Source organism: Phascolarctos cinereus, unplaced genomic scaffold (assembly GCF_003287225.1).
Source record: "Phascolarctos cinereus isolate Bilbo 61053 unplaced genomic scaffold, phaCin_HiC Scaffold_5;HRSCAF=322, whole genome shotgun sequence".
Lineage (NCBI taxonomy): Eukaryota > Metazoa > Chordata > Mammalia > Diprotodontia > Phascolarctidae > Phascolarctos > Phascolarctos cinereus.
Window position 1 is genome coordinate 198,862,811 of NW_027555958.1, and position 17,156 is coordinate 198,879,966.

General features: G+C 34.3%; 1 protein-coding gene across 1 annotated transcript in view; it reads left to right on the forward strand.

Moving 5' to 3' along the window:
- Positions 1-17,156, forward strand: part of COL9A1 (collagen type IX alpha 1 chain) — a 117,224-nt gene that overhangs the window by 46,801 nt on the left and 53,267 nt on the right. The window contains exons 13-20 of the mRNA XM_078156772.1: positions 1,018-1,041; positions 1,436-1,489; positions 4,160-4,213; positions 4,756-4,788; positions 5,687-5,743; positions 7,548-7,601; positions 11,974-12,027; positions 15,728-15,781. Coding sequence (XP_078012898.1) covers positions 1,018-1,041; positions 1,436-1,489; positions 4,160-4,213; positions 4,756-4,788; positions 5,687-5,743; positions 7,548-7,601; positions 11,974-12,027; positions 15,728-15,781 — 384 coding nt within the window. The remainder of the gene's footprint in view (positions 1-1,017; positions 1,042-1,435; positions 1,490-4,159; positions 4,214-4,755; positions 4,789-5,686; positions 5,744-7,547; positions 7,602-11,973; positions 12,028-15,727; positions 15,782-17,156) is intronic.

Consider the following 17,156-nt stretch of genomic DNA (forward strand, 5'->3'; position numbering starts at 1 on the left):
ATAATAGATCCTTGCTGAGTGACTGACTGCAGAATGGTAACTCTTTTCATCACCATAACACAGAAACATCATCTCCAAAATGAGAAGCTGTGCTCATCTGTATCATTAGAGGGAATACCTACACCATTGAAATGACAGGCCTTTGAGGTAAAATACTGGGGAGAAAAATCTAACTGGTTAGCTTATCCCCCTTGGTAATACTCTAAGAAATAAATCTTTTAGAAATGAAGGCTTGTTTGTCTTTTTTTTTTTTTGACAAATAACACTTCATATTAAAAAAAATTTAAACATAGGTATAATGTCCATCTTTGGTGATATGGTTTATAATTTATTTTCTTTTAAAAAATTTTTAATCCATTTTGAACTTAAATACAAAGACAGAAAAAAAGAGAATATTTTCATGTATACAGCACAAAATAAAAGGAGGATTCAATATAAAACTGTGAATTTCTATTTCACACTTTTTGCTTTAAACCCCACCCCACTCACTATGTAACTCATACTGTGCATCATTTTCAAAGCTACCCTGGTTTTCTGTGCTTCCTTCTAAGTCTTGTTTTGTTTTCTGCTGTGCATTTTAAATCATTTTTCTCCCTTCCTCCCCACCATGTCCTAGAGAAGGCTACCACTTGGCATAAATATATAATTATATATGTAAAACCATACTATACATACTTCTATTCATCAGTTCTTTCTCTAGATGTGGGTAGCATCTTCCTTCATAGGTCTTTTGTAGTCGATTTGAGGATTTATAATACTCTAAATGACTTAGTCTTTCAGAGTTGTTCTTAGAATAACATTGCTGTTACTGTGTACCACATTTTCTTGGTTCTGCTCATTTCACTCTTCACTATTTCATGCAAGTGTTTCTATTTTTTCTAAAATTAATCAGCTTATCATTTTTATACTTCAATAGTATTCCATGTAATTTATTTTCAAGAAATATCTCCATGTGTCTAGTTTACATGTGCGTGGATAAATTATATGATATAAAACAAAATATTTTCATTTTTCCAGGGTCGTGGTATTCCCGGACCACCTGTAAGTATCATTTCATAAAACATTTAGATTATTTAAAAAGGTGAGGTTAGACAAAAGAATGTTCTGTATTGTTCTCTATTTAGCTTTATTCCATAAATAATATTCTGCCCTGCAGTAATCTTATTGCTAATCTTTCTTCTGGTGACTGAAAATATTTCCCCATTATTTTGTGGCAATCCTCTTATGCTATGTGTCTCTGGGTAGAAATTTGCTTTTGGATTAGTTTATGAAATGTCTGGTCCACATAGAGTAGTTGGTCATTTATAAAATGTGTTACTATCTCATTGGGAGAACAAGCTGCCAAGGCCACATATCTCCAAATCAGATTTTAAACATGATTTGACAAAGTATTTTTTTTTAAATCACTGATTTCCTTTTCGTGTATTGACATTAGGGACCTCCCGGTGCATCAGGCCTTCCTGGAGAACTTGGTCGTGTAGGGCCATCAGTGAGTATCATGGATTACTTTTCAATAAATGTTGATTTATTAGAAGATATCAGTGAGGAAGAAATTATTACAAATATGCATGGTTCCTTGCAGACTTGTTGATGTAGAAGTATTTGCCTTTAGTTTGTAATAGTGATGAGTTCTTGGGATAGGAACATCACTTTGCTATTGTCTGCTGCTTTTTTCCAAAGTATGGTCCAGGATATTTTTTTTTAACATTTGTTTGTTTAAAACATTTATTTTTAGCAATGCTTTAAAGCTCTATTTCTCAAAGCATGGTCCGGGGACCAGGGGCTCATAAGGTCAAAGCTATTTTCATAATAATACTAAGACATTTTAATTTCTAATATAATACATATCAATAGATGTAACTTGAGTTAGCAGAAGCCCTTTGGAGAGAAACCTCAATCATTTTTAAAAATGTAAAGGGATCCTGAGACCAAATGTTTGAGAACTGTTGATCTCATGTTAATATAGCAAGTAACTTGCTGGAGGTTATACCACTAATTGGTGAAGTCTCTAACACTGAATAGAACACAGTGGATAGAGTGCTGGGCCTGGAGTCAGGAAGACTTGAGTTCAAATCCAGCCTCAGGTACTTATTAGCTGTGTGACCCTGGGCAAGTCACTTAACCTTGGTTGCCTCAGTTTCCTCATCTGTAAAATGAGCTGGAGAAAGAAATGGCAAACCATTCCAGCATCTTTGCCAAGAAAACCCCAAATGAAGTCAGGAAGGGTTGGGTATTACTGAATAAGTCTCTTAATTCCCAGACCAGGTTCTTTTCTTTAGATCATTTGTATGAAATGGAGAATTAATAGCCTAAAATTATGACCACTTATATTAAAGCATCGTGAATACAATGATAATAGTAAGAATGGATAATTTGTATATATTGTAAGGTTTTCAAAATACTTTAGATCCATTAACACGTTTGAATTCCCTACCAACCTTATGAGGTAGGAAGTATGTATATTTTTACCCCATTTTATAGATGAGAAAACTCATGCTCAAAGAGTTGAAGTAACTGGCATAAGATCTCACAACTAATAAATAATAAAATGGGAATCAGGAATATTCTGGACTAGATCTAATTTAGTTTGTGAGAGCTAATTGTTACATTTTCAGTATGAGTATTTTTACCTTGGAAATGGACAAAGCTCCAAATTAGGGCTTAATTTATTGTTTTGTTGATTGTCTAGACTTAAAAAAGGTTAATGATGCAAATTAAATTTAAGAGTGTTGTATATGCATTCCTTTTCTCCCTCAGCTGATGGTTAAAACATTTACTAGCACACCTCTGGCTGGAATTAAAATCTAGGACTTCTGTATAAAAAGTCAACGCTCATTATATTGGTATTGCTCTACAGTTTTTCCTCTACCATATAGAAGCACCAAAAATCACATTTACGTACATTAGGATTAAAGTTTTGGATATCAGATTAAAATGGATACATTATCAAAATGAAACCCATTCTGGATTTCGGAATTTATTGAAATACCAATGTGTTTGCTATTCAACACACTTTATATATGGATCCTCTTTGCTGTAAAGACATAACTGTGGATAAAGAACACTTTACATATGCCAAAGTAAAATATTTAAAATATCAACTCTTGTAGTAAGCATTTCATAATTGTTACAGTAACATCATATAAATGTTTAGAATTTGGAAGCTCCACAAGGGCAGACTGTGTCACATATTCTTCACAATACTAGCATAGTACATAGTATTAGAATTGGTTAACTCTAGAGTCAAGACTGTGAAAGGCAGAAAGTCACACTAGAGCAGAGATGATAGGGTGGGGGAACAAGGTAGGGCAGATGTATCAGAGTTTGCAGTGGAAGATAAAGAGGTTTAGGAAAAATGAGGAAGAGAGAGATGGAAGGACAGTAAATTATGATCAGAGAAAGGACTTTTAGGGATCAAAATTTTGGAGAGAGAACAATATTAGGTGATGGTAAGATTTAAGGAGTGACTACCCTTGTGGATAGGTGAGGTAAGAGTGGGAAACAAATTTGAAATAATCATAAGGTGGAAGTTATTTAAAATGTTTTAATGGCTTCTTGTGGCAGAATAGGAAGAAAAAGGAAATCACATGCCATGGATAAACTTTGGGTTCGAGACCAGTTAAAACACATTGCCATCTTCATAGCTTACTTGGAATTTTCTAAGTGAGTATAATAGTCCAAATGATGAATAGAATATGAAAAATACTGGCATGAGACAGACACTAACTGCAAAGATGAACCTATTTCTCATTTGAGGCTAATTTTTCATGATGAAGGAAATATTTTTGCTATAATTAAGTATTCACAGTACTATCAATGCTTGCTAGTTTTATCAATATGTATAAAAATCAAATAGAAGAATTTTTTCTAATTTTTCTTTGTCTCAGTTACATAAATCCCTATCCAATAGAATTGGCTTTCCTATTTTCCTGTGTTCAGGTATAGACTCATTTTATTAGCTTGAGAGATGGAGCTCATTCATTATCTTGCTCTTGTTTTATGGAGATTATTAGATTAGAGAGGACTCATTGATTTCCTTGCTTGCTTTGAGCATTAGATGAGTTCTGTGGGTCTTTGTGTACCTCGTCATTTCTTCTGTGTTTTGTGTCATGAATTGCCATTTGTATAAACATTTACTTGCTATATCCCCAATATTTAGGGTGATCCCGGGAGAAGAGGACCACCTGGCCCTCCAGGTCCCCCAGGACCTAGTGTAAGTTTTTAGACTTATGATCTTTCCATGGCCCAGAGAGTCATGACAAATGTAGTTATAAAGTGAACAAAGAAATGAGTGGAAACATAAAGTGTCATTATTATCCCATATTTATAACAAGCCTCATTTTCCAATGTGGCTATCTATTTTCATCTCTTATTGAAGGCATGAATCCTTTAAAGATAGAAAATTATGTGAAAAATTAATATTTTTCAGTATAAAGAATTTAAAAATAAATTCTAGATAGTAGTGGATGGTAATTCATTTACCTTTAGGACTCAAACTTTTTCCTTACAATGTTGGGGGGGAACCCCTCAAAGTATGAAAAAGCAATTATAGAGCTCCCTCGAAAGACTAGTCCCATGATTAGGAGACTTTAGATTACCATGTCTTGTTAGTTATCCAGTGTCTTCATTTATTTTATTGGAAGATGCCTCTCTGCCACCATTTGGCCATGGATATTTGAACCAATTATATTTGGTTTATTTGAAAAGTTATGATTCTGAATATTCTGTAACATTTGCTCCTTTTATTTGTTTAAGGGGACAATTGGGGTTCATGATGGAGATCCATTGGTAAGATGTTTGCTTTTATGAATAAAATTGTGTCCATCAAAAACAATGCGTTCCTTCTTTAGGAAGGCTTGTCTAAGCAGGCTTTTTCATTTGGTATCTGGATGGCCAAGTAATTTGTATCCAAGCACAGTTTCCTAGTGGATAATACAGGACTTAGTTGGTTCTTTTTCCATGCGTGGAATTATTCCATTCTTATTGTATGGCCCCACTCAGAACTGAACCAATATTTATTATTTCATCACCCCTATTTCAGTATGATTTTCCATTGTAAGTAGGGCATCTTTTTAGCCCTCATCTCCCAGAACACCTCTCTGCTGTGAGATATGCCCCTTTGAGAATGGGCTGAAGGCAATCAACACTAAGGTCTCTGTCTCATTCCACTTTTCAGTTTGAATCAGATAGTGAGTCACATAGCAGTACATATATATATATATATATATATATATATATACATATATATGTATATATATATGTATATATAGGTATATATACACATATATATAAACATATGTATGTATATAACATTTATAAATAAATTTAAGTATATTATAAGTACATGCTAATTTGTTTTTCTAATGGGGTTCGTGATTTAAAAAGTTTGGAGGATGTTGACCTAGGGCACTGAGATATTAGCAGTAGAATCTGAATCCAGGCCTTCCAGAGTCCAAAACCAGATTTCTAATTACTATGCTATTTTCTGCCTCTCATTTAAAATATTAGTAATTAATATTGGTGAAATACACTACAGAACTAGTGAAATGAAATTTTGAAAGGGAATATATTAAATACACTCTTTTTAATTTAATTTACTTTAAGTGCCAGTTGGAACTTCTGAAAATTTTTACTTGATCGGCCCATTTGGTTTTAAAATCCTAACTCTGTGGAATTGTTTTTGTAGTGTCCCAATTCCTGTCCACCAGGTCGTTCGGGATATCCAGGTCTACCAGGCTTGAGGGTAAGGGAATTAATCTGATTATTACATTTATTAGAGTTGTGGTTATAGTTTGTCCTTTGTTCTTAAAGAGGACCATGACATCAGGAAGATGATGACATGACTTGCAATTGAATTGGATTTGAGTGAGGGAGGGCTGTGCAAATTTACCAGCCTCACTTTCTCCTCCAGAGCCACATGAGAGTTTACCTATCATAGAAAATGGGAAACATTTATTTTGGTTCTGTTCTTCCATGTATAGAGATCATATTGATAGAAAATTGTCCCTCTGATGGAATAATATGTTTATATAAATATAATCTTAGGCATTACTAACAGATTTCACTTATTGTAGCTAATAGGATTCCCTGCTAATGTGGAGATTTTAGTTTTATGACTCCTTTGTGAATCAGGAAGGAAAACACCAAGAAAGTGTTTAGTTTGGGATTAGATGAAATACAAAAATCAGGTGTTCAGAGGTTTGTCTATGTTTTGGCATAATTAATCTAGTCCATTTGGGAAGCAGGTGCTAAAAATGCACGGGCAGGGAATTTAATCAGAATGGTGTTAAGGGAAAAAAATGTTAAAGCTTGAGATAAAATGCGATTATAAAATAGAAACTTGTTCTTTAAAATTCTTTTTAAAAATCACAAACTTAATCATAAATACAAATACAATGATGTTTAATATTGATTATTAAATAATAATATCAACACATATTAAAACATTAAATATATATGAAAATATTTAATATACAAATAATAGGACACTGTATGTTGGAGTAGCAGGATTCTCAAACCCTTCTTTCTCACTCGCAATATCTCTTTTTCTTTTGGGAGAATATTCAACCTCCCAAAAAGGAGTATGTCAGACAAATCTCAAGTGACTCTGTGGTGGGATAAATTGCTCTCTCTTCTCTCAGTCCCTGAACTCAGTCTGGTTAGAGCCAGCCCTGAGAGAGGCACAGAGGAAGCCTTTGTTCCAATCTGAAGAGCTACCAGGAGAAAATGATTGATCTACCAGTAAAGATCCCCTTAGATTCTGGTGGCCTCAGTCTAAACAGCACTGCCTCCAAACAATTACTCTGACTCTGTAGTAGAACACATCATCCCCTGGTGATCTCCAGAACTGGGAATGATTTGGTTAGAGGGTAATCTTCTTCCATAAAGACTTTCAACTCTGGAATGAGATGGGCTTTTGGAAGCCAAGAGCAAGACAAACTCCCTCGGTTTCCACCCAAAGAGCGCATACCATAAGAGGCTCCTGAACAACTGAAGCTACTTTCAAAGCTCCTGTTGCCACCACTGACTACTTCCAGTTTCCCTTATGGGAACCACTCAATAGCTCACTTCATGTATAGAAATGGTTGATAGGATCACACAGCTGGCAATGACCTTGCCTGTGACTTTCTTTACAGAAAGGGTTATGTGTGTATATGTGTGTGGGAGGGAGCCTGGTCATATTTTTTCAGAGACTTTTCCATTTATTTGGAGATATGGGATGGGTAGTTGAATTAAGACTACCACCTCCTGGCTTCTAGATGACTGAGGTTTATGACTAGCTCATTTTAAAGTGTGAAAAATAGCCTCAGAGAACAGAAAGCAGCTGCTATAGGTGACTTGAACAATGGATAATGTGAGATCTTTCCATCCGTATAATATGAGGATTGAAGGGGTATTTAAAGCAATATTTTTTTCGCTTGACTTTAGTGGCTCTTTTTTCAGTACTATATTGCTGTGGATGTGGGGATGCCAGGAACGCTTTTTTTAGGGCAACCTCTTAGTGAGAGATAAGAACTGAAATAATAATTATTTTTTATGTTTGGTAGGGTCACAAAGGGGCAAAGGGAGAAATTGGGGAACCAGGAAGACAAGGTCACAAGGTAAGAAAAATAAATATTTGCTTGGAAAATTGGCATTGAGAAGCAGTGCTTAATACCAGCATTGCCATTACTAAATGGCATCCTTTCCCCCCTAAATGCAGGATCTGTAGAGGCATATGCTGATATTCTTGACCTGCCTCAATATACTTAAAGTAGCTCAGTTATAAGAAGCAAACTAAGTACAGTTTTTATGCATTCATTTAGGTATTTCTTTTTATTTGCTGTCTTCTTTTTCTTTCCCAAGTGAATTGCATTCTTGTTGGGCTTTCTTCCTTGATACTTCTACTATTTCATCATTATTTAGCTAACTGCTTCATTCCTTCAAACAGTCATTTTATTGCAGGTGTGCAAGGAATTGATGGCATCAGCCAAAAGAGAGTTTCATAATGGGTTTTGAACTTTAGGGTTCCTCAGCTCTAGGTCAGAAATGTTTTTGTTTGTCGTATCTCATTTTATTTTCTGTTCTTATTTTTTTTGTACAGCTAAGTCTGAGAGTTAGCTATTTGATGGTGGTATAAATGATATAATTTTATTAACTTAATAGCAAGATGGCCACCTTATGAAATCCATTACCATTAATTGCATCTAATGTCTTTCCCAACAGAAGAGTCAAGGTTAAAATCTAGAGAGGATTAAAAAAACACTTAACTGCATTTTTCAGTCTACAAAGATATTCAATAACAATGCTAGTTGAATGGTGCTTGCCTTTCCATCTCCTAGGCTTCCATGGAGATATAATAATAATAACATATTTATATAGCACATTATGGTTTACAAAGTTTTCCTCACCACAACTTCGTGAGATAGGTAGTGCCCATATCATCGCTGTGAGCTTCCTTACTACAGTATGAGGTTGTGCAATAGAGTGAATTGAGGAAAAATCAGATATGAACCTTGATATTTTAGTACTGAGGGGACTGAGGTTTAGTGACTTATTGGTAAGTGTCATAAAGACTCAGCTGTCTCACACCCTGAAAGAAACTGGTAAATGAGTTACCCTTAATCTAGGGGATTCAAACTCAGTTCAGGTCAAACTAGGTTGATTTCAAGAAGAAAGAAAAGGAGGAATTTTCTTGTTATGGAATATTAATAATGATGATAGTAATAGTGATGATGATTATAGCAGCTTGCATTTCTATAATGTTTTAAGGATTGCAAAATCCTTAATATACATTATTAGAGTTGATCTTCATAATGACCTGTGAGGTTACTACAATCATTGTCCACATTTTACAGATGAGGAGACTGAAACTCTGAGTGGTTCAATGAAAGCTAATTGATGCAAGGTTCAAACTCATGTCTCCCTGACTCCAAATTCATCACTCTAGCTATCTCAAATGAGATAAACATTTCAGAAACCTTAAAGAACTATAGACATGCTTGGCACTATATCATGCTATGGCATGGTAACTCACATTATTTTATTCTTAGAAATGGTAGACTTCTAGATTTTTGGCAAATATATTCCTTTTTTGGGGGGGCCACTTTTGTTCATCTTTAGTTTGCTCTGTTTTTTTTGGGACTAAAGAAGGACCTGATGACAAAGATCAATGCCTTCTAATATCCATAAACAGTATTCAGCTAGTAGTCTGTGAAGAGCCTCAAATAACCTGTACCAATCAATTTAATCTTCTGTCTTCTATTACACAGTGTAGAGCTCAAATTAGGGTTTTGTCAATCATTGCTAAACTTCATATTTTTGTAGTTCCTATGTAGCTGAGCTGTTTGACCCATCAGTAATACAATAGCTGTGTGTACCTAATGTCAGACTGGGAAATGAATATCCAGAAAGAAGAACTTTTGGTTGCATCCTCAAGAAGTTTGAATGTCTGTTGAAATCTCATATTTACTTTATCATCTTTGATTCTTATTCTTTCCTAGTTACCTAATAACCCCTAAAATGAGGTTAACTGGAACCACAAAGAAGATTCACTTCCCTTATTAACATGTTCCTTATCAACATATTAACCTTACTTAGACATTGTGTAACCCTGAAAAGTTGCCTCTGAAAGGGAATACTTGCACATGGAATTATATATTTCTTTCTGTTGACTTCCGTTATGTTAGAGAACCACAGGAAAGTTTTGGTCTTATATGATATACAAAACAACAATAACAACAACAACAGCAGTAACAAAAACTATCCTAACATTTTGACCTGCCATTTACTTTAAGGAACGTTTTTCCATTGTCTGATAGTCTGTGTGCAAATGATGCTCCTGTAACATTTCCTCAAAAAGCTTGTAAATATCTAGCCAATTGAAATGACCTTGTGCAGACTCAATGAGCATTTCTAGAGAATTTGCCATGAGCAAAGAACCATGCTAGGTGCTGGGGAAACAAAGATAAACAGTCCCTGACCTCAAAGAGCTTACATTTTACTGAAGCACACATATATTTAAATATACCATAGAGTTAATTCCCCTTTCCTTTCAAATTCTTGCTGATTTCACAATATTTGGCATTTTAAGTAGAAGTTACTGGATTGTATTTCTAGGTAATTAGCTGAATTTCCTACCTGGAAGAGTACCCAGAGATGTCTTCTTATATAATTGCAGACCATGTAAGCAGTCATTGATTGAATAGCAAAGGATTTAGCCTATCTTTGCATGGAGGCTCACTCAGTAAGTGCTTAAGGACCCCAAGGATCCAGTAATTGATGACAAAGAGCTTCCAAGGCTCTTATTTGACATTAGTGTTTGTACTGTTGACAGAGCTAAGAAGGAATGCAGAAAACTGCTGTGTAGGCCCCATGAGAGGCATTAGATATACAAATTGACGTTTTATCAAATGTATAAATCTGAACTTTTGCCAAGTGAAGATACTTTTAAAGCAGGTTTATTTGTAAGGAACAGATAGATTTAGCTAAATGCCCACTTTATCGGACTGAAATACCTTCAGTGTTTGAACTGCCCTATTGAGGATCATACCTCAGACTCCTGGCAAAGGTGACCTGAAAATTGGCCAATAAGGAACTATTTTAACTTGCCATTAAAATAGGATTTTTTGGGGGGGGTAGCCCTGTGGTTTCATTGATAAAGGGACAGTCTCCTGGTCAGTTCAATTACCCTGTGATGTGTGATCTCATGTTATAATGACAATGATGATGATAATAACAATCATGCAGCATTTAAATAGTGCTTTAAGAGGACCAAATGCAATGACATAGATAGAGTGTTTATTTCAAGGTCTATAACCCCCTAGTTTTTTTGATGAAAAAGCTGAGGCATAGAGCTTTGAGATTTCCCCCAGTTCATACTGGGGGGAGTAAGAAGTATAGATGAGATCTGAATTCAGGTTCTCTGACCGCAGGTCCACTTTACCACTTTTTTCTTGTTTTTAATCTATTTAGCAGATTTGCAATAATAACCTCCAGGTTTTTGGATTTGATGGAAATACAGATACAGTATTGTCCTAGGAGTTAATCATCTGAATTGAGACCTAACATGATGAAAAATAAACTAAGGAATAAAAATCTACAACCCGCAAACTGCAAATTATCTTTGTTTGATTCTCCCCCCATCCCCCACCCTAAATGCTTTACAGAGGTAATTATTTAGAGGTATGCAGAAAACTGTTGCTCATCCATGTGTGTTCTATCCATTTAGGGAATTATTCCTAACAATTCATATGTACCAGACTGATGTCCTTTGCCAACTATTTGAATTGCCTCCTTCTACTATCACTTATTGGTACTTAGGGAGTGCAATCTTAACATAATTAGGGAAGTAAATCATCCACAAAAAAACTTATAATACATTCTTACACCAAACATAACTGATTTTTGGCATTATACACTGCTTTAGGTTATCTGAATCACTTGTTCCTCTCCATTAACGCTGATAGTTGGAATTGACTGTCATTTCCTTTGCAGAAATTTCTAGCTATTACTGCTAGACCTTGAGAGAAATGAAGGTGGATTATTCTTAACATGTAACAAAGGGACAATGAAAATAGAAATGAAGTTGAGTTTCCTAAAGCATCTTTTCGGAAAAGCTATTAAAAGGAAAGAAGCTTTTGCCAAATTGTGTCACTTTGTAGATTATTGCTAAGGAAAATGCAGAAGTTCAAGTTGTCTAGGTTTATATTCTATAAGGAATTCATTTGGAGAAGATTAATCACATGAAATTATTTGGTTGAATGTGATTCTCTGTAGCTCCACGGAGGCTAAAGCACAACATTTTCATTGGCAGGATTAGGCTCTTTGGTGCAATATTCTCATGTTAATATTTTATCTTTAGAGTATTTTAAGGTACAGGCAAGCAAACTTTTAAAAACCAAATTAGACTAAGTGAGGATATCAGTATGCTTTTTTTTTTACATGACATTTCTCAGTTTTTACTGTTTTTTTTTTGTTTTGTTTTGTTTTTAGGGAGAAGAAGGTGACCAAGGAGAACTTGGAGAAGTGGGAGCTCAAGGACCTCCGGTAAAGTATTCTTTAAACATTCAACCAGCTTTTCTTAATGTACCAGGAAACATACTATTCAGTAGAAATACAAAGACAAAATTGCAATAGTCCCTGTTCTTGAGCAGCTTACATTGTGTTAGGGAAGATAGGTACATATAAACAGTGCATACAAATATATGCAAGATAATTTTAGGGAAGGGCTCTAGCATCTAGGGAAATCAGAAAAGGTTTCATGCAGAAGGAGGAACTTGAATTTTAAATTTAATTTATTTCTCCCATTACCCCCATGAGCAAATTAAAAAAAGACCTCCCAAAATAAATCCCTTAATATATATCCATATAGTCCAGCAAAACAAGTTTTCCCATTAGCCATGTCTAAAAATGTAAGTCTCTACATTTTAAATTCTTCACCTCTCTGTCAGGAGGTGAATGGCATTTTTCATCTTAATTATTTTGGACTTGTGGTTTATCATTGTGTTGATCAGAGTTCAAAGTTTTGTAAAGTTGCTTTTCTCTATAATGTTATCATTATATAAATTGTTCTCCTAGTTCTGCTTAATTTGCTTTGCATTTCTTCATAAAGGTTGCAGTTTGATTTGAAAATGTTCATTTCATCATTCCTTATGACACCATAATATTCCACTATATCCATATATAATAATTTGTTTAGACATTCCCCCATGGGAAAACAGCTTTTTGGTTTCCCATTTTTGACTAACATGGAAAGAATTGCTATAAATATTTTGTACAAATACATATTTTTTCCCTCTTTGTTTGATTTCTTTGGGGATAAAATAGTATCTACCACTATTCAGTGGTATAGTTAAGTCTAAGGGTATGCAGTTTAGTAACTCTCTGGGCATAGTTCCAAATTGCATTCCAGAATGCCTTAACTGATTCATAGCTCCATCTGTTTGTTGTCCCACATTCCCTCCAACATTTGTCATTTTCTTTTTTGGTCATCTTTGCCAGTCTGATAGGTGTGGTTAGAACCTCCAAGTTGCTTTAATTTGCTTTTCTCTAATTATCTGTAATTTAGAGCATTTTTTTTCATATGATTGTTGATAGCTTGGATTTCTTCCTTTGAAAGAAATTTGAACTTCCTTTGAACTGCTTGTTCAATATCCTTTGACCATTTATCTTTTGGGAAATGGCTCTTAGTATTTTAAATTTGAATCAATTCCTTATATAGCTTGGGAATGAGACCTTTATTAGAGAAATTTATTGCAAAGATGTTTTTTCCCCAGTTATCTGTTTCATTTCTAATTTTTTTTGTAATCAAAATTGTCCATTTTATCTTGTGTGATCCTGTACTTGTTTAGTTATGAACTATTTCCTTCTCCATACATTTGAAAGGTAATTTCTTCCTTGCTCCTCCAATTTGTTTGTGATGTGACTTTTTCTATCAAAGTTGTGTCTCCATTGGAGCACTATTACTTATGATCACTTAAGATTTAAAAAAAAACAGATATAAGGTTTAAGTGCCCAAAAGGCTATCCACAGAGCAAAGAAACGTGTTCCATATATATTCCATGTTCAAAAGCCTACCCACTTGTCCTTTGGCAATTACATGCCTCTTGAATATGGAGTAGGTAGGATCAGACTGATTAGTTTAGGGTTTTTTTTAACACAGCATATTATCATTCTAATTAGAACATTCTTAATTGCTGGCAATCACGTATTTTAATAAAAAGGCATTCCCTTGTGTTTTAGCAGTTCTCTGCTCTAATATGCATAGTAAATTAATTTGGAATAACAGCATTCCTTTTTCAAAGCATTATGTTATGCTAGACTGGTCCATTTTTGGGAAGCACTAGATGAGGGTGGAATTAATACACCCTGTTTTTCCTGTTGGAATAAATAACCATAATCATAGGAGCAATAATTTCCAAACGTTCATTGAACATGGCTGTGCACTCACCATTATAGGAGAGATGTAGGAAACAAACATTGTTCTTGCTCTCCTGGAGAAAAACATCTAAAAAGGTCAGGAACCCAAACATTTGAAGTTGGAAGAAGTTGGGCCACTTGCTCTATTTCTCTACTTCACTTACACTCCCTAATTCAAGGAGCTCTGCTGATTGGGATCTGCCTAAGAACATGCTAGAATTCAAGGTAGAGGAAACTGAATGGTGAATGAAAGGCTAAGAAGTTGTTTCTACTCTGCCTCTTTTTTAGATAAAGAATATATTAAAGGACTTAAATTTTAAGTTTTCAAAGTTTATTAAAAGCTATCAAAGTTTAAAAGTGGCCAAAGGTTCCTGAGGCACTCTGCATATTGATCAGTATTTAATAGAATATATTTGTTAAAGGAAATGTTTTACCTTAACTCTAGTGATGTTTGAAAACTGGATCAGTCAGTTCATTGGTATAGGGAACTCCTAGTGAGCAAACTTCTTCAATCTATGCAGCATATAATCTTAGAGAGTAACCACAGACAGCTAAGGCAAAATGGATTGATTTAATGAAACAAGGATCCCATATGCTGCTGGAACATCTGTTAAATGTTACACAGCTGAGGAAAATGAGACTCAGAAAAATTAAATGACTTTTCCAGAGTTATATAGATAAAACACATGAGACCTAAGATTCAAACCCAGGTCCTCTGGCACAAAATCTAGCACTCTTTCTACCACCACCAGCTTCCTCTAGGTACAAACATCTGACTTGGGAAGGGCCTCTATGTTCCACATCATGACTGCCTTTTGTTTCCTAATTCAGAATACCTCATGATTGTTTAAACCAGAAAACTACTTTCTTCTATGCAGATGTAAACATTTGAGAAGTTACTGGTATCTGGGGTACCATATAACCCATCCCCTATTGGAACCCCTGACATTTCTTTAGGAACAACACAAACTTGCACTTCTTCCCTATTTCTTGCATTTACCCATAACACCCACATATACACACACCTACACACCCAAACACCAATGTATTCATAAGGGAGACATGGGATATTTGTCTCTGGTATCCTGAAATCCATTTTCCCCATAGAAACTGTTTGTGAAATGGTGATTATCTATAATATTTTCTATTATAGAGACTGTGTTTCTACTGTAGAAATTTTAGTACTAGGCTTCAAGTACATTATTATGATTCACTGAGGCCAAGTGTATTAGTCTAATTACTCAGTCATCAAGTATAACATTTTTTTCCTATGGGAAAAACCATTCATATTTCAAACAACTTATATGTCAAAGAACTCTTAGACAATTTGAAAATTTGTCTTAGAAGACAAGCCTTTTGTCAATTTGGGCCTGAGCATGTAAGTTTTGGTAGGTTTGTGAAAAAATCAGTTACAGGTCTGGTTGTTAGTAATTATGCCAGTTCTAGCTTTGCATGAATATTTGCATACTATTTAAATCATTTTTTACTTTTCAAGGCTAAGGAAAGGCTTTGTAATTTTTTTTCCTAACAAGGGATATCATCATTCACAAATGTACATTTTGGTTATAAAAACATTCTGCTTTTCTAATGTTTCAGCCTAGGTCAACTGACAATCTATCTATCTACTAGTTCAGCATCAAACCATTTATTTTTGTCATCCAAATTTTAAAGATTTTTTTTTTCTTATAGAGAGATATAGACTTTAACCTACTCACCAGCACAAAGCCTACTCCAGAGGAAACATGAAGTAATAAAAAAATTATTTAAGAAAATACATCTCAGTTAAAATTTCTTTTCTTTCTTTCTTTTTTTTAAAAAAAATTTCTAGGGTCCTCAAGGCTTGAGAGGAATAACCGGCATAGTTGGGGCCAAAGGAGATAAAGTAAGATAAAAATTATTTTATTTTTAAAAAATTAAATTATTTATTATAAACTTAATGTTGAAAAGCCATACAAATAATTACCCTTTTTTCAGGTAAATATGTACATTTGTATTAGCTAATTTAAATGTATAATATATGATAACTTTTAGTCACTCTAAGACTATATCAGGATTCTTCATTCACATTCATCTTTTCACATATTTAGCATGTATGCTGGTCTTCTCTTTATGCTTTTTTGCATAGCAGTACTTCACAATAGTCTTTCCAATTTCCTTTACCTCTATTATATTTGTTAGTATTAATTGCATTATGATAATCCATTGCTTGGATGTACCATAATTTATTCAACTATATCCCTATTATTAGGCACATCAGTTGCTTAAGACCATTGTTATTTATAGAATCATTCAAAACACTTTAATTCTTATGTTTTCTGGTCATAGTATATGATCTGTCATAACCATTGTTGTTAAGTTATGAGTGCTCAGTAGGCTATCCCCACCATTCTGTTTTTAGGTCAGGAAACTTATGAAGATGATTATGAATACTTAACTCCAGTTACTGATTTTAAAAGCTAAATGATTTTATTTAAATAATGATTTAAACAAATATCATTTAAAAAATGGTAGAATGAGGTGGGTTATCTAGTTCTTGTATATGAATGACAGATTCATGAAATATTCCATGTTTTAAAACTAGGTCTTCCTGACTCCAAGTACGGCACTCTTCTCTTCCTCCTTGTCCCCTACTATACAATTCTGCCTTCAAAAACACATTAAGTTTTTCTCATTTGTGGAGGACATGAACTTAGGAGCCCTTAAATCACCTTTTCTTCCTATATGTCCTTTCATTTATATATTGTTTCCTAATCCTTCTTGAACTTTTAAGTTGCTGATACAGAGACCTCACTTTTTTGGATCCTAATCATCCCTTAAAACAAATGATTGTTCACTGAAAAAAATTAACTAGCATTAGGAATATAGGTTCTCAGAGATGTAAAGGACTTTGGAAGTCATTAAATTCAAACCTTTTATTTTTTCTTGATGAGGAAAGACTGAAGGCCAGAGTAACTTGCCTCAAATCTCAAGGCTAGTTGGCAGCAAAGCATGAGTTTTTTTCCTCATATGTTTTTTTTAAATGTCCACATTAATCATGTTGTGAAAGAAGAATCAGAACAAAAGGGAAAAAACCACAAGAAAGAAAAAAAAAGAAAAAATAACTATGCGTTGATCTGCATTTAGGCTCCATAGTTCTTTCTCTGGATATGGATGACATTTTCCGTCATGAGTCTTTTGGAATTGTCTTAGATCATTGCATTGCTCAGAAGAGCTAAGTCTAATAAGGTTGGTCATTGCACATTGTTGTTGTTACTGTG